The following is a 22,472-nucleotide window of genomic DNA, read 5'->3' on the forward strand; positions in this document are numbered from 1 at the left end:
TATCTTTCTCTTCTGTATTCTGAATGACTATTTTAAAGTCCTTAGATAGGATCAAGCCTATAGCATTGCTTGAATTTCATTAGTCCTGATTATGATCTCTGATTATATTAGCCATCAAATTTTCATTGACATTTTCAGGTTTCATTTTCAGTAATTCATGGTTCTAACGACTGTTCTATTCTCCCTGCTATCATTTTTCCTATTTTTCATTCACTTATGCTGTAGTGGAATAAAAGGGCCATGGCCTGATCCAGTAGGGCTCATGAATATTTGCTTTAGTCTGTAAAATTAAAAGGGTGAAGATTTTTTTAACTGTAAATGAAAAAGTGTGTAATGAAGAAGTGTTTAGTGTTTAACCTTCTGCATCTTTAAACTTCTCGTAACTACACTTCACACTTTTTAGCTTAAGATTTTGTGTCACTCATTTTGCTCGCGACTGCTTTCAGCATATGAAAATTGCCCTTTTTAAAACACCAAGGCTATATAAAGGCCGTGCTTATGAGATACACTTGCTTGTTTTTTTAAAGAATTGCCTCCTAAGGCAATGTCCTTAATCTACTTGCTGCATTTAAGGATTCCAGGAATTCCAAATGCTCTGGAAGTATTTCAAAGGAAGGTGTCACTGAAGCTTCAAGAATATTGAGCAATTTTTTAAGGAGCAAGGACACTGGTGGCAAGGATAATGACAGAAACAAACTGATTCAGGAAATTGCAGCCAGCTCCTTTGCATTCTCTCCCTGATCAGTAGAGACTGGCCCTGAGAATTTTTCATTAGAAAATTCAGTAGCTATGCTTATTTATTCTGCCAGTTTTGAACCCAACTTTTTTCTGATGTCACAAAAGTATAACGTTGAAACACGTTGAAACATTAGTTCTTCTAGTAAATTCTATAAACATAAATTCTCTAATGCATATAGCAACACAGTTTTCTAATACTGACCCTTCAAATATACCCTGCCCTAAAATTTAGAGGCTTAGGCGTATTTCATGTCTAAAGCCAAATGAGCTTTGCCACATACATACTAATCCATTTCTTGCGATCAGGCAGGATTAAAATTTCACAAAGTTCTACTAAATACCAATATGAAAAACAGGTTGCAAGAAGAGAGCTAGTAGGTCTAATTTCAAACCAGCAAACATTGAGAGTAACCCTTTGAACATTATCTCTCACCTTGAAAGACTACCTAAAATTATAAACTAATTAAGCAGTCACTTGATGAGCAGCAGGACTGAAGGAAATTGGTTTGCCTTAAGAGCCTTGTCTTTGGGTTAGCCAGGGCTTAATCAGGTGTGCATTCTCAGAGTTTCTCAGATCATTCAGAACAGGTCTGTCCTGGATTCTCTAGTGTCTGGTATTGTAGCTGAGCCAATATTGAAGCCTTTCCTTTGCTGAGATCGTCAGTTTATAACTCTCATTCAGCTGCTTATTTTCATGGAATTTGTAAGAAGTTGAGTAGTGCTTGTCTGGCAAATTGGGCCGAAACTCACCAATACGTTTAAAAATTAGTGGTAAGGCTAGCAGATGGATATACAGATAGCACAATCACATTAGCCTTGTTTCCTTAGGAAACTGAGCTAGCAAAAAGCTGCAAGAGTCAGTGGAGGAAGATCCAAGGTCATCCTAACCTGTTCTGATCCATCAGCTGAAATGATGTTAATCTACCCAGTATGAAAGGTTAAAAGCTCTTCTGTCAGTTCAATTTCTTATTAGAATATAGAATAGCTAGAGGAAAACACATTTCTGCTGACAAGCATAGCGTTTCATTCTATGTGCATTAGGGAATTCATGTTTAGAAAAATTGCCAGGAAAATTAATGCTGTAGCATATATTATATATGTTTGGTGACATCAGAGGGAAGGGATTCATAAAGGATATGATAAATACTTTGTAAAATAAAATAATATAGCCAAAAACCACTGTTTAGTCATGACCACAGCCAATCTAATGGTACTGAATATTTAAGTGATTATTTGTCTTAGATACAACCTAGATAAAATACTGGGTATTTTGGGCCCCTACAGTACAATTTAAATCTTTTGATTGTGACTCTGTGATCTTTTCTTTTCTCCATTGTACAATGATTGGCTAACATACTGTAGTATTATCGGAAAGGGGAAGTCATAGTCACACAAACAGGTTATAGATTGGATCACTGACAGCCTTGTCTTTACAGGAAGCTTGCTGCCAGGTGTGTAAAGTCAGATCCTGTGTAAGAAAGTTGTTTCACAACCTGGGCAGCAAAATACATGTTTGGTATCGACATTTATTTGTTTCTGTTCAAGAATATTTCAAATAAGAAAATTACTGAATTTGTTAATCTATGACATAGAGAAAAGAGTACTTAGTTTGTATATAAAAAGCATGAAGAACTATAAAGTTAGGATAAATTCTGCTCTGACTTTGCACTCAGCCTCTTCTAGACTAAATATCCAGCCTTTGTGTTAGGCTGAAATCCTGTTTCCATTAAAGTCCTGTTGCAGAATGAGGATGTGTAAAGCAGACTAGCCAATAAAATAATCATGTATTGCAGAATGATTTAAATTGAAGAAAACTATCTAAGATCTAATGCAGACAAGAAAAAAATGTCTCTGTTCAGAAAGCTTCAACTGCAAAGGTGCATTTGGGAGCTGGCATACTTAGGTTGTAGAGTTCTTGTTTTTGGAGGAGGAGCTGAACTTTGTTGAAATGTATTAAAGATGAGTAGCTCTGTTGCATAATGGGGAATATCACATCCTACATCCAAGAAGTTGCCATTGATATTAGTAGGAAATGCACGCATAGAAACTAAGCAAAGAATAAATAGGTGGAATTAATTTACAGATTAATTGGCTGGTTGGTTCCTTTCAATTCTAATACTGAGTTTTATTACAGATCACTGTCTTAAATCTGGGTGACCAACACTCTTCAAAATTTCCAACTTGGAAAAATTGGAGCATTGAAGATTGATGCCATTAGGTAACAACAATCTTGCACAAATAGAAGGAATAGAGTCTTGTCTTAACCTCAAAGAACTCACTTTAGATGAAAACTACATTTCAACACTAGATGGTACTATATTTACTGTGGTAGTGATAATGCAGGTTGTTAAGCTGGGACACAATAGAAATGTTTCTTTATAGTGAAATATTATAGAGGAGGAGTTTTTACTCACTGCCAACAGAGTGAGCTTTTCAAATATTAAAAAATCTGAGTTTAGCAGAACTGAAGAAAGGGAGTGAGGGGGAACAGTTATGTTCCAGCAAAATAAGTATTTCTTGTTAAAATGTGCATATTTATCTATGTTTATGATCTAATTGATCTAATGATTATTGATCTAGTTACAGTTGGACCCAATAACACAAACTGTGTCACTTGTAACTCGTTTTACCTTCTATATCAGCCACCTTTTTCTCTTACAGCTCACTTTATACTAAGTGCATCTTGTTTATTTTTCAGGGAATTTCAAAGCTCACCAAACCTACAAGAGATAGTGGAAATAATAACCATCTTATCAGCCTCAAAAGACATGTGTTTGAAAATCTGTCTTATCCTCATTACATATCCATTGAGAACAACAGATTCATGTCTTTAGTTGGTTTAAAGAAAACTTACTCCCTAATAGAGCTATATGTAAGTAATAACTTTGTTTATACCGAGCAAAAGATACATCATTTAAAGGTAAATATTTACTATTTCAAAACTAATTTGTTTTTTATTGCATTAGAAATACAGTGTTTCCCCACTTGTTCAAGTATAGAGGAAGCTATACTCAAACATCATTGGAGGTTCTGCCTGTGGGTGCTGCATTCATCCATCTTCACAGTGGAACCCAAACTGATGAGAACCCCAGTCTAACATTTTTTGATTGATACTCACTCCTGAGAAGGAGGTACAGAACCCTCCAGGTCGACTGGGCTCAAAATGTTCTGCAGAGATAAACATCAGTTATACCAGGTAGGCTAAGTCAAGGTTTACAATCCATGGAATAATTCTGCAGCTCATGTCAAATAACAAACAATTACAGCTGCAGCAACTCCAGTACTTTTCAGCTTACCTGGAATGCTAATGTATGTATTATAAACTTTGTTGGCTGGATTCAGACACTAATTTGAGACTGAGGCCCTGATTCTTATTTACCCTGTAAACTGTGTGAGAGCACAAAGGCTCTTAAGGCAATGTTGGTATAGTTTTCACTCACTTTAAGAGCTTTCTTTGTGGATTGAGTGTTGAAAAGTGTTATTAATCTAAATTAAGATACCTGGATTTTGTTAAGTGATTTCTAAGTTTTGAGTCATGCAGATGACGGCTGAAGAAGGAGCTGAAAACAAAGTAGTCTGAATGCACCTATATATGGATGTTATATTCATAAACCTGTGCTTTTTTCTACTTAGGGTTTAACTAATTTGATAATTTTGGACATGAGTAGAAATTGAATAGTCTGGAAACAAGATCACTACTGACTATTTGTATTATTCCATCTTCTCTCTCTCAAAGCCTTAGAAGGCATTGCAGTAGTAAGTTATGCTGTATGCAGATTATTACTGTAACTTTTTTGAAAATAGTTCTTTAACAAATCAAGACCTAGCTGATTGGACTTGTTAATACCTGTGTAAACTTTTCATGTACTCTGTAATACTCCATTGCCTGTTTCTGCCTCTCTTTAGTCATTTTGGGGTAGAAATTCCCTTTTTTTGTAATAGTAGCACAACAGTGTCCTAGCACATTGCTAGAGTTCCCAAGGTTTTAACTATAATTTTGGAGCTTAGTCATTTCTAACACCTATGAAATTAGTGTACATTACATACAAATCTATATTGTAAACTAACTGAGATAACACAAACTATCTCCATTAATCTGTTCCATAAGAAAACAGTCATCCAGGTCTGTTCATATAAGACAAAATAACACTTTTTAAGTTACTTTGATTTTAAACGTTTTTAATTCATTGAATTGCAAAATATTTCTTGCCTTTATTACTATGATAGTTCTACATCTGCATTAGTATAGCAGGCATCATTTCAAATGCATTTAATAGGAACCAACAGAATGAGAAAGTGCAAAAGTTTTGTCTGGAGGCAAACACACCTCTGACATGATTGCAGACAGACTGGGACATTCAGACTTCACAGAAATGCAAGAATTAAACTGGACAACTTTGAATATCAGATGCAGTGAATTTCAGAATTGCATTATCTATTAAAAGTAGTATCTCATATTGTGGGTAGAATGTGAAAATCTAAAGCTAGACTCTGTATTTAGCAAATACGCCTGATAATTCCCTAGCGTTTGTAGGCCAAATTCCCTTGAGTGATCCATAAAATAAATGTAATTTTTCATCACAGTGGGTTATTTTCCACAGTTTCATTGAAGAAATATTCTTTCTCTAGAGGCTTCCATTTTTCATTTAGGGAGTGGTGCTGCTGGCACACAGTTTGACAGAAAATGTCTAGGAGAGCTAGGGTACTGGCTCCAGACCAAATACATCTAGAAGACAAATTTAATTTGATCAAAACCCATCTGACCTGATTCCTTTCAGAACAAATTCAGCCAAAGTGAGAACAGACACGTATGTATGTGCAGTGCTGCTTCTGCAGTCTTCTGATTTCTGAAAAAGCTGCCTTGTCCATTGCAGATCTACAGGAATTTAGAGCAAGAACGACCTGTAATTGGCTCCATTAAATGCATCCTTAGCTGAACTATTGCACTATTATACACTATTACTAGTGTATGTGCCCCCAAGTGGGACAGTCAATGTTCTGCAACAAGTGTTTTACACAGCACTAGTCATACGTGTTTGCAGACATCATCCCTGATACTAAGCTTTAGGAAAGTATTTCTATGGGTTGTATGTATGTATTTGTCTTCTTAGAGACATATTTTATTCTTTCCCAGTATCCTGTATCTGTCAGTGAAAGTCTCTACCTTGTGTAACATGTGAAGACAATTTTCATGGCACCGTCCATGATCTTCATCTTTTGATCTTAAATAGCCTAGAAGGCCTTCAGCAACAGTATCACCACACCAGGAGCATCAGTGTCAATACTCTGGTGGCGCTGACTATGTGCCTTTTAAGGTATTACAATTGCAAGCCTTGAATTTCTTGATGAGATGTATCAACAGCACAGTTATGAATTCCTAAAAACTACTTGAGGAATGTCTCTCTGACCAATAGAGTATCCTGCTTCTACCATTAAGTAGTAACAAGTACTTTGCAAGCAGGCTTTGACACAGCTGAGGTACACAATTACAATCTGTGTGGTGCTTTGGCAGACCTCAAGAAGAGTGGAGAATGGAATACTCCATCTGAGCAACTGCAGCTCCAGTGCTGCTGGAAAGCAATGAAAACAGCCTAAAAGGTATGGAACTGGAATTTCAGTAACGTGATATAGAAGCAAACAGAGCAGACTGTGGAAAGCCCTTGCCTTTGGTGTCAGAATCAAATCAATTGTTTATTACTGGAAAAAGAACTGTGAATTCATTGTGAGATTTTCATTTGGGTGCTTCTTTCATAGGAGCATGTTGCATTTCTTACCCCAAAGCCAGCATGTTATGGATCTGCTCATGCTATATATCTCATTTCTGTCTTATTTTTCTATGTTACTTGTATTCTAAATCCATATTTGTCTTTTTTTACTTAATTCAGAGCTATAGAGCCGGTGCTAGCAGACCAGTTTAGAAATGTTTGCACCGTGAATTTACAGAAAAATAATCTTATGTCCTTCAGTGGTTTAATCTTCCTTCCTAATGCCAAGGTGGGTTCATGACACAGTCTCTTCTATTTTTCATAATAATATTAATGATAAATTAATTTCCTTTGACTGAAAATACGGTCTTTAGTCTCCTTTAATACCCTGTTGTTCGTGGGGTTTTGTAACAGCAGCAATAGTCAGCACAAAACTGATTGCAACCACTGTGTCAATTTTACTGTATAGTTGCAGTAATCTGATCCAAAATCAATGAATTGCACCAAACTTTAAGCACTTTAAACTGACCATTCATGTTTCTAAAGATCAAATTTCTAAATCAGAAAAATGTAATTGGCAGTTTTGCTAATGTGTTAGCAGAGAACCATTCTGTTTGATTAATTATGTTTCCTTTTTACAGGTATCGTGTCTGAACTACAATCACATTGAATGAATACTGCCTGGACAAAAGCTCCCAAATCAGGTAACAAATGGGCAGCAGCTGTACTGAAAGGTGGCCTCGCATGGCTATGGACAGGAAGGACTTGCCAAAGCAAGCAAGTACCATCTGCTTTGAAAATACACTTTTATCTCTCCTTTACTCCACTGAGGAGGAAGGAGGTGTCTTCAGAGTCAGTAGCTTTGGATCTCCCTCTTTTTTTCCTCTCCTAGCTTGAAGAAACACAGTACGTTTGTTTGTTTGTTTGTTTGTTTTACACACGGTATGTTTGGCATCATCTAGTTGGCTTTTCTTTCCTAAGTTCTTTGTGAACTACTTGTTAGGCCACTTCTTCATTAAACTAACTATACCAGGCTGCTGTCATCTGAATTTTAGCTTTCTTGCAGGCCACTGAAACTTGGCTGATGTTCCCAAACTTAGTGCAAGTCAACATAAATATTGCATGATATTTCTCAGCCAGCTTTTTCAAATGTGACTTACTCGGAGTCACTGATTTAAACATGTCAGATTCTAGCTCAATAGCTGCTACTTAACAACCTTTACATTAATACTGGAAGGGAAATTATTTCATAACTGTGTGATATGAATAACATTGCCCTTTTTTTCCCCACAAATGCAGCACAAAAGAGTTTAGTGAACAACCATGCTTCATTTCAGGTTTATTCATACTTCTACCATCTTCAGCTAGTAACGATACAATACCATTGTCAGGATTACCTTTGTCACTTGATATACTTTCAAACTCTTTCTTACTGTTCTTAATGCTACAAGCCATTGATGTCCCCTTATGTGCATTTGCTCTTTTCATCAATTTTTTGCATATTTTTATTTCTTACTGTCAATTTCTTTATTTTTCCATTTATTATAGCTGCTTTTCATTTCCCACTAAGTGGATGCTGTCTTTTTAATGACTCTTGCCTTCTTTCTCAATTGTGAGATATTCTAGGAACGAAAATGTTCTTGAACCTTCCCCAGATCCTCTTGACACTTTCTTCAGAAGTTGAATTAGCTCTTAGTTTTTATAGCCTTGTGAGATAAGCCTGTGTAAAGCATAAAATATACATATTACATCTTAACACAAATCAATATTACATATGCACATACAGTTTGGATATTGTTTTGTTTGTGATGTGTGAATGTAATCAAGTCATTAGTGGCTCAGCAATCACCAATATTTAGTGTTTTTATGGAAACTGAGGTTACTAAGCACATTGTTTCATTAGCTGGGTCGTAAGGAAGAAGGAAAGCCAGAATCAGAACCCTTTTTTCCTTCTCTTTCCTAATCTATTAGTTCATGCTATGTAATTGCAGGTCAGACATAACAGAAATGAAGCTTTTACAAACAAGTTAGTAGAACAGTGCATGTTATTTTATTTTGCCCTGTTGTCATTCAGCTGTTGTGAGAATACATCCAAAGGTTGCCCTAAGTCTTTTACTAAATTTAGCGGTGGTTTACAGCTGTTTTCTTTTCATGTCCTCAGACTTCTGTGAGCAGACGAGGGGGTTTTTTTGTTTGTTTGATTTCCATGGTCTGGATGCAGAAAACTTGACCTAGCTTCCACAGAATAGAAGTTTATATATGGAGTATTTCCACCTCGAAGTAGTGGATTTGTTTCATTTTTCCATCAGATTTTTTAACATATAGAGGTGTAATTCCTATGAAACCTGTTCCAGTGATTAGTGAAATTGCAGTCATCCATATATACCCTTCATTAATTTTTTTTTTTTTTTGAGGTGGGAAAAGCTGAAGTTCTTTTGTCCGAGGAAAATTGTGGCATCATACTCTTGTTTGCTTTATTGGTTTAGGGATGTAAAATTTGGAGAAAACCTGCCCCTGTCAATGCAGAGTTTGGAAGATTTTCATCTGGGCTATAATGGAATTACTAACGTGGCCCAACTGCAGCTTAGCAGACTAAAAAACTTGAAACTTCTGTTTTTGCAGAGTAGGTGGTAGCAGCTTTTCTGTACATTCATTCAAACATTTTACAGTACTTTCCTTATGTCCGGTCTTCACTCTGTGCCTTGAATTTGTGGGGGACAGTCTTCTCTGGTCTTGACCTCAATAAGAATGATATCCTAGCTTTAATTCTTGCCCTGGCTCCAAGATCCTTTGATACTGAACAGTGAAATTCTTCCATACTGCGCCACTGTGCCTCACTTGTCTTTTACAAGACAAGGGCAGAGCAGGGTAACCAGCATGTGGAAGATATGCTCGTGGTCAGTAGCAAGTTCCATACTGAGGAATTTTCCTCCTCACTATAAGCAATACCAATGATAATGATTGATCTAAGTCTTGTTCCTCAAGACGCCCAGATTTTATTTAGGAAGATATTTTGCTTTAAATAGAGATGGCAGATAGATAGATGAAATCAAACACACTGTTGTCCAGTGTCACCGAAGTGGTCCAAAACAACATACAAGTAATTCAGAAAGTTCATGAGCTGCTTTTGCTTAAGATAAATTTTTGCTGGAAAGGAACCCAAACCCATTAAAGATCATTCCATGCATTTACTCTTGCTATATTGGGAAATTACATCAGCCAAACTGAAGGATGAAGGTCTCCAATTTCTGCAGGAGTTGCTATTGGACCATAACTGCATTAAAATTATTTCACAAGGTTTCTGTGCTAGTCAGAATGCTCTTTTGACTCTTCATCTAGAGCAAAACCAAATACGAGAACTGAACCGTTTACTACCTGTGGTAACATTACAGAAATTCTTTCTGGACTTGAACAGAATTCAAGTAAAGTATATTTTTGTTAATGCTGTAGATTCAGTGGGCCAAATGTGGTGGACAGTTTTCAGACAAAATTCCCATTTTCTTCTATGGATTTGCCTGAGTAAAATTACCAGTATTTTCCCCAAATATATATTAACAGTTGCAAGATTTTTGAGAACTTGTGACGTGGTGAATTTTTTAACTTTTGGACCGGAATCATCTGAACTAGAAAAACTTCAAGTTATTCCCAGTCTTAAGGTGCACTCAAAACACAGAAATCCAGTGAGTATATTCGTTGCATTGTTAAATAAACTAGATGTGTATTTCACTTTATACACTGAATATTTACTCTTCATGATCATTAAAACTATTAAGAATGTCTCCATAACCAGGTCATTCCTAAGCATCTGCTATTATTGTTTTAAGGTTGAAAGCTTCATAGTACGTGTGATGATCACATTGCCTTACTGTGCCTGTCTCAGTGCCACACTGTGATCAGAAGGCACTCATTGTTCAGCATACTGTTCTTCACAGTGCTGCAAGATAAATTTAAAATGTATGCGTTGGCATGAGTATGTTGCAGTGATGGGCTGTCCTTTCAATATTCCAAAGCAGGTCAGGTGTGTGAAGAAAGGTCAAAGAATGTTAAAGGATTTCTGAAATACTTGATTTTATTTTTAAAATGGCTCAATAGCAATCATCTTTGTTGTTTTGCACATCACTCCTTGAAAAAGTCCCAAAGGGAGATTTCAGGTCTTTTTTTTTTCCAGATATGCTTCTGTTTTGCAATGTAGTACTGTTGGTTTGCCTTTTTTATTCCTGGGAACAAACTATTAGAACACAGTAAAGAAGACTCTAGCCTCTTCTGATTTTATGTAGCTATGGGACAGAAGACAGCTAACACTTTCACACAGTAGAAAAGGCTTTCCTGGTAACCATAAAAGGACAAGTGGAACTTAGTGGGGCCAAGTGTTTGAATAAAGTTTGTAAGATCTCAGTTTCCTGTATTTAAGTATCTTAGCACTGCTGAGCTTTAAAGTAGCATCAAACATAAATGGAAACAAAAATATATTTTTCATTGTTAGTTTTGAGTAAAAATGTGGCTTTCTAAATTTCAGTTGAAAACATAGTTCATACGGCATGCTTTTATAAATAGACCCTTGAAGATTAGGTGGGAAGCCCAAGATCTAAATGCCCCTTAACTTCCTTTTACCATAAACCTGCAGTGTCTGGTCTAAAGCAACAGCTAGAAACACAGGGAAGAGAGAAGGCAGGGGCATGTTGGAGCAGTAGTCCATATGGTGCAGTCACGCACTCTGTTTCCAGTGGTTGACTCAAAAGAATATTTTTGCTCTTATGACATTTTTTAAGCCAACTTGCAAACAGTTACACAGATTCAGAAATGAACTGAAATGGATGATGAAATGGCAGGAGAATGTCAAGCAAACTGAATGTTAGTAATTGCAAGAACAGTCATGCTCTTCATGAGGAAAAAGCCAAACAGATTCCTCTTTGGAAATTGCTATGCCAGGGTTTCCTTCTTTAGAATTGCAGGGCTAGGCTTTCTCCGGAAGGGGATCAAGATGATGGGCTCAGCTGTCTCCTATACAATGTGGCATTAAGAAGTACATCTCAGTGTATTACTAAGCATCAGTTGTACCCGCCACTATGGTCCACACTTCAGATAACTTATCACCTGTCATTTTCAATAACCTTGTATATTAAAACAGAAGAATATTGCTAGCCTTTTCAGTCTGCAGCACAGCCTGCATCTCAACACTTGGCCTTCTGTAAGACTGTTTCCTAGTCACGTCTCTGCAGGGTGCACAGTGCACTCAAACCTTCACATGTGCTGAGGGCCATGAGAAGCTGCTGTGGTCCGGGCTAACTTGATAAGGAACGTATAAATTTGCCCACAGCATGCCACTTTGCCAGTACAAAGTGTCAGTTATTCATGGGCGCTTAAAGTTGAAAAACTTTGCTCAAATGTATATAGTCATTTATGCACAGTTTGGATTCTGTTTCTAGGAGAGGAGCGTTGGTGTAAGGTTTGGTTCAGACATTTACTGGTGTAGGTGAGATATTATCAGATTGACTTCTTGGACAAGGACCCCATTTCTGGGTTAATTTGTATTTTCTTTGCACAGGGTTCTCTCAAGAAGAACTACTGCTCATTGCTTGTGTTTCGACTGCCAGTAAATGCAGAAAAGAGGATGGGAGCTGACTACCATCCCCTGGAACAAGTAAAGCAAATGTTATTCAAATTCCAAGGACAATATTCATGTCACCTATAATGGGTGCCTAATGTGGTTATCATAGCATTAAAATAATTTTATTTTTTTTTCCTTCTAGGTAGACTCTCTGAAGCAATCTCAGGTTTTGTAAAGTCAGGAAAAATAAAAGATATACTGTCTGCTCCCTTTCTTTACCACAGAATTTAATGAGTGTAAGAACCTGTTATAGGTTCTTTCTATCATCCTGTCAGGAAGATACCTACTATTTAGGTGTTGTGATACCTTCACTGAGTTGCCTGTGACAGGCAATTGCAATACACACTAAACATTTAAAAACTAGAAAAGACCCATTAGAGTCTTAGGCTCATCTATCTATAGATATAGATGACACCGTAGATTTTATTGTTCAGAAATGTGAAATTTACCCTGAAGTCCCATGCTGCAGCAGATCCACTCATTTTTTCCAGCAGGGTTCACCCTCAGTTCATACTCCTGTGCAGTTACACAGCTTTTGGCTGGTCTAGAATACAGGTAGAATGAGGTCATGGGGAGAAATTAAATTTGCAGGTGCACATTTGATGAACCAAATCCTCACATAGGTTAAGCAGATGCTCTACCAGTGTCATGCAAGTATGTCCATGTGGAACAAGAACATGCATATTCAAAAGTACCCTACTTTCACAGGGTATCTATGTCTGATAATTTTTTTATAAAAGTTTCAGAGAAACCTAATTCTCTTACCTCATAATGTTGTTATATAATGCAGTATCACAGCAATGCCGCATGAATGTTTTAAACTGTAATTTCAAAGTGCAGTATTCACCATTATAACTTCTCTGTTCATCTTTTCTCAGTAAATGGGATTCTTAACACACCTGATTCCAATTTCTCTTCTTGCTGATAGTTACTTTCATAATTATTTTCAACCGTAATTTGATAATGCAATATCATATTTTCTTGAAAGATACTGCCTTGTCCCATCTGTATCCATTGGAAATACTTCAATGCAGATCATATTCTTCATGTGTTGCTTTGCCCATAAACCTGTTGCTTTGTGTCAGCTCTCACTGTCCTTCCTCATCAAAGTACTTCTCTCCATCACTGTGGTTCAGTCTTGTCTATCCCTGTGCTTCTTGTTGAGAGTGAGGTAACATCATAATGCCTTGAGATGCAATCGCATACCATGAGCTGACCACTGTTGCTGGTCATCAACACCCCTTTTTCACTGCCATATTTCTACCTTTGCTACTCCTTTTGTTGTGAAGGGGCTCCCTGGACAAGCTACCTTGTTGTTTTCTTCTAGACCTTGCCCTGAAATTCTTGCTGACTGAAACCAACAGAAAGCTTCACAACAGTTGGGCATCTGCTGTGGCCATTGTCTGTCACACTGACCAATTTTATTGCTCATTATTTTCTTGTGCTCACCCATCTGTCAGTCTGTCTGCATTCATTGGGTGTGCCTCATCTCATTTTACAGTATAAATTCACTGGAACAGAGATTTTTAGTAGGATTCACTGTTAGGTATCCTAAATACAAGAATAACAGTAACAACAGCAAGGAGTCAGAGAGGAGGTTAGTGAGGCACATGTCTCCTATGAACAGAAGGTTCATTGTCTCTGTCGTTCTGTTTATCACTAAGACTCCTCTCACTGAAAGAGTTTGTTACCCCACAGCAGACCTGTGTTTTCTCTATCACAGCATGAAACTTCTCTGGAGGTTTGTTTGATGAACAGACTTCTTTCCTTCCAGCTCAAAAGACTGCAGTATGCATTTTAACCATCGATTTCCCCAGAAGGATCAATAGAGTAATGAGGAGATCTAGAGTCTGTTCCCACTTCGTGTTGTGCAAGCCAATTCTCTCTTTGTATCTCAGTTTCAGATTGATGGAGCACAGAAACAGTTCTTTTATACATCTAAAACATAAGTACTAAGGATGATGAGAATCATCAGTACGATTGGGTTTATTCTCCCATCCTCATCAACCTGTCCAGCTTCTTTTGCTTTTTTTTTGCTTTATAGATAAGAGGCCCTACCAGTAGACACCTACACCACAAGGTTATTCTACTCCAATTGTCTCCTTAAATTTTTTACTGCCATGGTGTAGTCACCATGCCCAACCACATCTAAACTGTTGCTAAGCTGCAAATAGTACTTGCTGCACTGGATCTAACCACTTTGCTGTTATCTTCTGCTTCCCACACCTATGAGTTATGTCCATATTGTATCCTTGTATAAATTTCTTGGCATAAATATTTATTGTATAAATAAAGCCCTTTAGCAGGATATTAGCTTCTAGGTACTACCAGAACAAATGCTATTATTTGATACTGATATTAATGGTGTCTTCACTGTTTTGTCAAATCTCAGTCTTCACAGTAGGTCACTACCGAAACCAGATAGATTAAAATCTATGTACACTTGGGTTCTGTCTCAGAACTTCATCTGTCAAAAATGTGTTATCACAGATCCCTGTCTGGCTACATTAATACCTGTGTTTGCAGACTCGGGACCTTAGTAAGTTAGTGAAACACATTTTCCCACTCGAAGCCACAATGCTTGTATACAGAGTTCAAAGCACTTTTGGATTGAGTAATTTCATGTGTAAATGTTTTATTTCAAAACTGACCTGTGCTTTTATTCATTGGACAGCACTTAAATAAAAACATGGCAGAATGAGTAAAGCAATAGAAGCATGTTAAGACTGTATCTTTAGAGAAATCTCTGTTTTATATTCAGGTTCAGTGAAGATGTTATACCTCATTAGCTACAACAGAACTGAGCCATTTTCTCATTAGATCATTCAAGTGGAACAACACAAAAGATTTTTCAAGTTTGTCAGTTGCATTTTAGTTGTGCTTTTTAAAGTGCTTGTTAGAAAGCAAGAATTGAAACCGTATGGTGGTGTTTAAGCTTAAAAAGTGCTTTTGATCTTAAGCTTCAAAAGAGATTTTCCCAGCAGAAAGTAGGCTAGCACTTTATTTAGTAGGTAGACACCAGAACACTCTGTACATAATAATATTTTCTTTTTTCATGCTATTGATTAAATCTCTTTTAATGTTGTCACTGCTGAATTAGAGATGGTTTACAGGAGGCAATCACCATTGTCATTGTACTGTACCCAGTTTTAACAAAATTAACAAATCAGCACAGACTGGCACACAGTCTTAAATCAGTCGCTACAACAAGTGGCTGGATATCTTGCAAGTCTGTAAGTTTCTCACAACCTTCCCAGAGCTGGGAAATACATGTGTTTTCTGGAGGAATACATATCTTTGTCAGTTCTTCACCCTAGGATGGATCTTGAGATTCAGTCCGAATCATTGATAGAATTAGCCTTTCAGTGCTTTCAAAAGCTTTGGTTTGTGCTGTTTTTTAATTTATTAACCAATTTCAGTCTGTAAATTAAAGTTTTAACTATGCTAGGAACTGAAAGAAAATGATGTAACATCGTTCTGGTGAGGAAAATTAAGAAGAAAAGAAGAATGAGTGCAGTACTTGATGACTGGCAGCTGGGGTGAGGCTGCGCAAGGAGAGTATCTATGTGCATTTTGTGTTACAGCTAAGTCTAAGAACCCAAGAATTACAACAAATAATCTTTGAAGCATCCATGCAGAAAGAGCTCTTAGGCAAGCCAAAGGAGCAGCAACTAATCTTCTAAACCATTTGGTGCATCACAGTGCTGCTACTTGAACCATCCAACTGCATCAGGGCAACACAGAAAATGCAGGCAGGTGAGGCCCTTACCAGCCCTAAACACTGCTGCTGCTTCTTTCCTTTTTTAGGGGGGTTTACAGCCAAGGTGCTTCTCTTCAAACATTACTTTTCTTTCTCTAAATGCTGCCTTTACCTCAGTTTCCAGATCCACCAAAAATATGTTTACTCTCTTCTCACAGAACTTACAATGCATCTAAGAAAACATCTAGACAACAATTTAAGATTTTGCAATTAGAACAATGACTATACTATAAAATGGAGGCAGTTATTTACCAGAAATAAGCTGGTATCTCCCAAATCCATGCTTAATCTTGTTCTATCACTAAGTCAAGACTTTCTGGTTTGTTTGTTTTCTGTTGCATGAAGTCTAGTTTTGTTTAGTAATTTAAAATATTCAGTATGGAAGCAGAAATGCAAGGGTAAAGCTGTTACTGTGGTTAAATATATCTAATAATTGTGATACAAACAGCAGTATCTTGCTATTACTGAGTGCCAGCAGCTGGAACGTGCCAGTGTGTGATTGAATGTTACATCAACATTTCTTACTCTAGCAAACATTTCTCCATAACAAGGAAGTGAACAAACAGGTCTGGCACTAGGACTTTTACATTTCCATCTTGATTACTCAAAAAGAGATTTCCTCAAAATCAGTTGTGTAAGTCAGGTCATTCTTTGTGGAATCAGTATGCATAGTTGCTTTTCATGGAAGATTAGTCCCAAACAAGCATTTTTCTTATGTATATTTCATATATTGTTATACCTCTACACTATGGTATAAGCTATGGTTTTTCCTTGCCAGAAGAATGTGTTTAAAAGCTGTAGGCCATATTTGCCAATGAAAAAGAGTGAGCTAATTAAAGGCTTGTTACCAAAGATGTTTCTCCACAACCATCTTCAATGGGTATTTAGATACGCACAGAGGTGATAGGTGTAGTTTCCAAAGAAACATATATTTTTGGTGACTAATATCACCAAACCTCCTGAGAGGAAACACTTTAAATAAACCTTATTTAAACCAGATAGTCCCGTGCTGACTCGGGTGTTACAGATGAGAAAGCAGTGGTCAGAGGAAGTGACATTACTCAGCATGGCTGATGTATACAGAACTAAATTCCCCAAAGCCTCGATCTAAGCTGGCCTCTTCACAGGATCAGATTCTACCTTAACTGCATACTGTCCAAGATCCTTTTACAGGCACTTTTATTTAAAAAGTGTTTTTTTTCTGGCTTGAAGCAGCATGTATGACTTTTTCCCCATATTGTAGATCGATCTTCATACATTAAAAAAAAAAAAATGGAGACCATGTATTTTTAAATAATGTAGAAGAGATGCTGTAGCAAGCATCCTCTATCAGTAGCTATGTTTGCGTTTCCTCACATGCCACGTGTTCTTTGATCTTTTCCCATTTCTCTCAGCTTGTTGCAACATTACAAAACTATGCACAGTGTCTGGGTAGTTCCAATTTAATCTTGCATTTTATGAAATCCAACAGGCTAAAATTAGAAGAACACAGCAAAGGCACCCAGATACTAAAAAAAAAAAATTGCCTCTGATTAAGCAACACTAGTCATGTCATCTCAGATCAGATGAAGTGATGTTTTAGGACAAATCAGGCCTTTTTTTAACCTTTCCCCTCATGGCATCATTTCAGGCAGAGTTAAAGCTATTCAGGTGTCTTAACAGCATAATTCTTACTTTACTGTGGTTAGATTTCTTTGAAGTATTATCTTCCCTAAATTTCTTAACTTAGAAGATATTTGCTATTTTACAGTTAAGTTCCTGGTATTACTTATTAATTTCTATTTTAATTGGATTTTTTTAATAATGAGAAATTCTGCACACAACCCTAAAGTAATAATGAAACAAGAATGCTGTTATGTGATACTTTTCAGTGTTTATGTTTACAGGATCTGTCTTTAATCAGTACTTACTTTTTGAACTTAAGGGAAGAGTCTCTGATACATCAAAGCAGAAAGACTACAGTAATCATATAGTCTAAGTTTATAGTTGCTTTGCATCACCAGAAAAGTGAAAAGCTATGAAGCCATACATCTCTTCCTTAATCTGTAGTCAATTGTATGGTAATATAAATTCAACTCTGACTGTGTATACACATAGGGAGGAAAATCCTAGTCTCCTGAGTTCAAAAAGTTTTCAAGTTTTAAGGTTCCTTCAGGTCTTTTAACAATGCTCCTTCAATGCCCGAAGTCAGCCCACTGTCCTTTGCTCCATTGATACTCAAGGTACCATGCAGCTATGACATCTCTTAGACCAGCTAACATTCATTTACCAATTTTGTGCTAGTGAGCCACTACAACCCATGGAATTATTGCATGAAAATTAGCGGTGGAGGGTGAGTGGTTGGTGGACGCATATTAAGACAGTTACCCTTTGGAGTTAACTGAATTTTTGTCCTAGGTTTGTGTGTGACCTAGTTAATCATAACACTTGTGTATGATTTTTATTAGTAACTTAAATTTACTGCCAACTACTTTATTCAAGTGTAGTCTACGTATAACATGTATATTTCCCTTGAAAGTTTAAAGCACATGTATTTTTCCTTTGTTATGATCAGGAAGAAAAACAACCCACACAGGAAGGCAAAGCTCTTAAAAGATACATTTTCACCTCATTTTATTTCAAAAAGTAACAAATGGATTTGCTTAAGTTTTCCCATTCTACTGGAGAGCTGGTTATGCGCTGCTTAATGTACAAAGGCGTGCACTGTTTAATGTACAAAAGAACGAGTCTGAACCCCTGTTTAATGTGCAAAACAACTTTGCTTTACCACTGGAGTCTCGACTGCTGTCCCCTGCTTAAAAGAGAACGTCACATTCATTTGATTTTCTGAATACTAAGATCTTCCAGGCTTCATTTTGTTCAGTTTTAAATATTATAGTTATAAATTATATTTCAATAGAAGGCAAATTCTACCAAAAAGAGATGATTAAAAAAAGATAATTTGGACTCGAATGCAAACACCTGTGTTTTAAGAGTGTTGGCTTTTTATCCTTTGATGGCACAAAGCAGTAGGTGGTCACTCCATCCATCAGCTGCTTGTAGATGAGAGTGATAATAAGATAATATGTTATTATCTTACGGGTTCTTTCAGGTCACATTCTGGGACACATGCTCCCTAGTATGAGGTCAGTACTGTTTTCACATTATCACAACGGGAGCAGGGTTAAAAGCTTTCTCCTTATCTAGAGAAATCAACAAGTTAGATTGGAGTTAGATGCAACAGGAATTTTATGAACCACTAACGGCATCTTTCTCTGCTTGTCATTTGTGAATCACCTGTTCATATGGGGAATATGATAGCTGGTTTTCAGCAGGATTAAAACTAGTAAGCTCTTTAGGCCTCGTAGGGCTAACAGAGCAATACCTAGGTATGTTTGCAAATCTGATCCTAAGGGAATGCAGTATTTCATCCATCTTCTTTGTAAATAATCTCTCCTTCATAAAACAAAAAAAATTTCTAAAAATGCTTGCAGAGGGATGTACTGAAGTACATGGTGAAATCTTGGCTTGTCTGTATTAGGGGTAGATCTCCAAGTTACTTAAGCAAAGTCCTGATTTCATCCATGGAGGATACATAATAAAGCTATTGTCATGGGAGTGCATGATAGGACTGAATATCATGTGATTCATGTATTAAATATGTATTATTATGATTATTACTTCTCTAAATTAATGGATATTTTTTAAAACAAAGTCTCTGTGGTTTGACTTGGAATTGTTTCTAGCCTTTCCACACTAACTCAACCATAGAGTCAAAAGAACTGTGAAAATGAGAAAAAATCTGGGGAAAAAATCTTCCTGAGGATTGCTCTGCAGACTGAAGTGGTGTTACTGAAGGGAGAATTTGGCCATTTGTCCTTTTATTTTAATCCAGCGATTGTGACTGTATAATGAATATGAAATATCAAGTATGTAATGAAATTATTCAATTCAGTGAAGCAACCATTTACGCACATGCAGAATATCTGGATCCTGTGGGACTCAAAGAGATCCCTTTGGCTTGTTCTGTTTTCACTCATCCTGATATAAATCAGCAATAAAATCTCAGAATTTAGTTGACAAGAAGTCTGAATTCAATATGATATCTTCAGATTTGCACTGGAAAAACAGAGGGCAGAGTCTGATCTCTCCACCTTTACTACACAGTGGGTTGGTCTTTTTTCCAAGACCTTCATGATCTGAATCAATTACTCTTCATTTTTACTAAACTGGGAAAATATCATGGATTATAGTATAATGAATTTTCATGTAAAGGTGAGGAAGAAAAAAAAAACATCTGTACGTCTCAGATCAAGGTTTTATGCTGGTAAATTTACCGTGCAAGATTTTGTTTTGTGGTTCAGAAATACAATTTAATTACAAAAATTGCCACTTCACTATAATAGATGCACTTACTGTATCTATAGAGCCTTTCTCACATATATGTGCGTGAACTGATGCAAGGAATAGCAATGAAACTACATCTGAATGTAATTATGGCTGTTATTATTCCCTCTGTTTTTAAAAAAATACATTTCACTTTTCATATTATATTTTTAAAATACAGGGTTTGGGGTATAGTGTATAGGACTATATAGGGTTTTAAAAAATATACTGGTATACAGAATTATAAACATGTTATATATCTGCTGATTTCTAATAAACTTGTGTTTTAAAAGGAAATGTTGATTAATTTACTGTGTTACTCTGAGATGAAAGTTCTTAGAAGACTTTAGAGTCCTATCTCTAATATAAGAGCTTACTTCCAGACTTGATAAATTTTTCATAGCATTCACTTCACGTATCAGGTCAAATTAAATTACTACTAGAGTTATCGTGGGTTTGTAATTTAATACTTCAGAGTTTCTATGTTCAATTTGGAAGCCATCATCAAATTTCTATGAATGAGTCATGTTTTCTAATTAAGAGATTATTATACTCATACTTTTTGTTTGTTTGCTACTCCTAGGTGTTTTGAAAGAGGGGTTAGTATTAATTACGCTGACAAGCAGATGGCAGGCAGTGAAGATGGTTCCCAGGGAACCCTTCCTGGCTGTGTCCCCTCTGCTCGCGTGCGGTTTGCAGGACAGCCGCGAGGTGTCTTTGTTGCGCTGCTCATCTTCCACATCAGGGCTACTAAGACGTACCGCGAGTATATGGGGTAACCGAGACTCCCCCCTCACTTCAGCCGGGTTAGGCAGATTTGCACCGGCATAAATCAAAGATTCGAATCCATTCTTGAAATTTCAAGGCAAGGCAAGACCGCTTGCAGTGTTGCAGAGCTCAGCGCGGGTCTGTGAGAGCAGCAGCAGCCTTTGGGTCCGACGCGTTTTGCTTTCTGATTGATTTGGAGCCCTGACTTCTTGGGAAAAGGGTCTGAGTGTGACTGGTTTGGTTTTTGTACCGACAACTTGGATCACATTGCATCTGAAGGTCCCTGCCTGGCTGTCACCTGCTAGCAGTCAGGTTTGTTCATTGCAGGAGAGCTAGAGGGACCTGAGCAAGGACACAGCAGTGTCGGAAAACAGTTTGTACCTCTAAGGTGAGCCCAAAGGAGGGAGAAGCACTCCAGTAATTGCTGGAGGCAGAGGAACAACACAAACCAGAAGACAGCCCCTTATGCGTGAACTGGTTGTGAAAGTACTATGTGGAGGAAAAGGAAGAGTAGGACTGCTCACGCTGCATGTGGTACTACAGCCTTGCATTATTGATCTCTGTACCAGGTCAGTCCCAGCCCTCCACAGGTAACAACTGAAATTTAAGGCCAGACTTAACAGTTGGCCTTAACTAGGGATAAGAGGAGAGGAAAGGCATGAGAGTGAGCTCGGATAGCTCTCCGCAGAGACTGCTCAGTGCAGCTTTTTGCTCTTGTGCTTGCCGTGTAATTTTGAACCCTGCAGAAAGCCCCTTGCATAATCTGAGTAGAAATATCCTGTGCCTTAAAGCAGCCAAAGTTTCCTAAAGGACTTGGAGCTTCTGCGGCACGCTGCCGCCATCTGAGACAGAGCACACTGCTCTGCCAGCCTGTTACAGGTGAATAGCTTTCATTTCTGTAGGCTGTAAAAGCACAGTGTGGTGAGCATGAAATTAGAAATATGTGTGTACCCCCTATAGCTTTGCTTCTTTTGAATTTTCTGAACTTATCTATGCTTGTACGTAGTATTCTTTCAAATTTCCATCTCTTTCAGGGATTTTAAATTCCACCTTTGCCTATTGCCAGGGCTTTTTTAAGTGTAGAATTCTATAATGGAAGCGTATTTCTGTTTGGAAGGCTAACTGCAGTCCATTTAAGCACACTTTCAGTCTCTCCTCGTTTAGCAAAAAATTTCCTTTGCAAATAACAGTGTAATTAAAGATAGTTAAATGCGGAAGCACTGTAAATATACAGGGCACTCGCATTACAAAGCTTTCGGAAGAGATGTCTTCATGTCTAGAAGACATAGATGCAACACTGGAGCATGTATGTGAATTCCAGGAAATACAAATTCGAGCCGTGAGCAATTTCTTAGCATTTAGGTGTTGTCTCCCAAAATTAAGCTGAAAGATTTAATAACATTTTGTTTGCTTTTGATTCACGCTCCTTGCGCACAAAGAGTAGCACCAGCAAAGCGTGGCAGAGGGGCTGCAGCAGGACAGAGGTAGAAGCTTTGAGGCTGTGGTGCTATTTCTGTGCCTCTACCTT

The 22,472-nt window shown here is 37.3% G+C and overlaps 1 protein-coding gene across 1 annotated transcript in view; it reads left to right on the top strand.

Moving 5' to 3' along the window:
- LRRC9 (leucine rich repeat containing 9) overlaps positions 1-20,955 on the top strand; it is a 61,032-nt gene extending 40,077 nt beyond the window's left edge. Inside the window, 11 exon segments of the mRNA XM_075713065.1 lie at positions 2,873-2,900; positions 2,903-3,063; positions 3,437-3,658; positions 4,372-4,494; positions 5,016-5,148; positions 6,626-6,732; positions 7,085-7,224; positions 8,930-9,064; positions 9,648-9,674; positions 9,676-9,870; positions 20,760-20,955. Coding sequence (XP_075569180.1) covers positions 2,873-2,900; positions 2,903-3,063; positions 3,437-3,658; positions 4,372-4,494; positions 5,016-5,148; positions 6,626-6,732; positions 7,085-7,224; positions 8,930-9,064; positions 9,648-9,674; positions 9,676-9,870; positions 20,760-20,955 — 1,467 coding nt within the window.
- Positions 20,956-22,472: the final 1,517 nt, after the last annotated feature.

The sequence above is a fragment of the Pelecanus crispus genome, chromosome 6 (assembly GCF_030463565.1).
Source record: "Pelecanus crispus isolate bPelCri1 chromosome 6, bPelCri1.pri, whole genome shotgun sequence".
In the NCBI taxonomy this organism is placed as follows: Eukaryota; Metazoa; Chordata; class Aves; order Pelecaniformes; family Pelecanidae; genus Pelecanus; species Pelecanus crispus.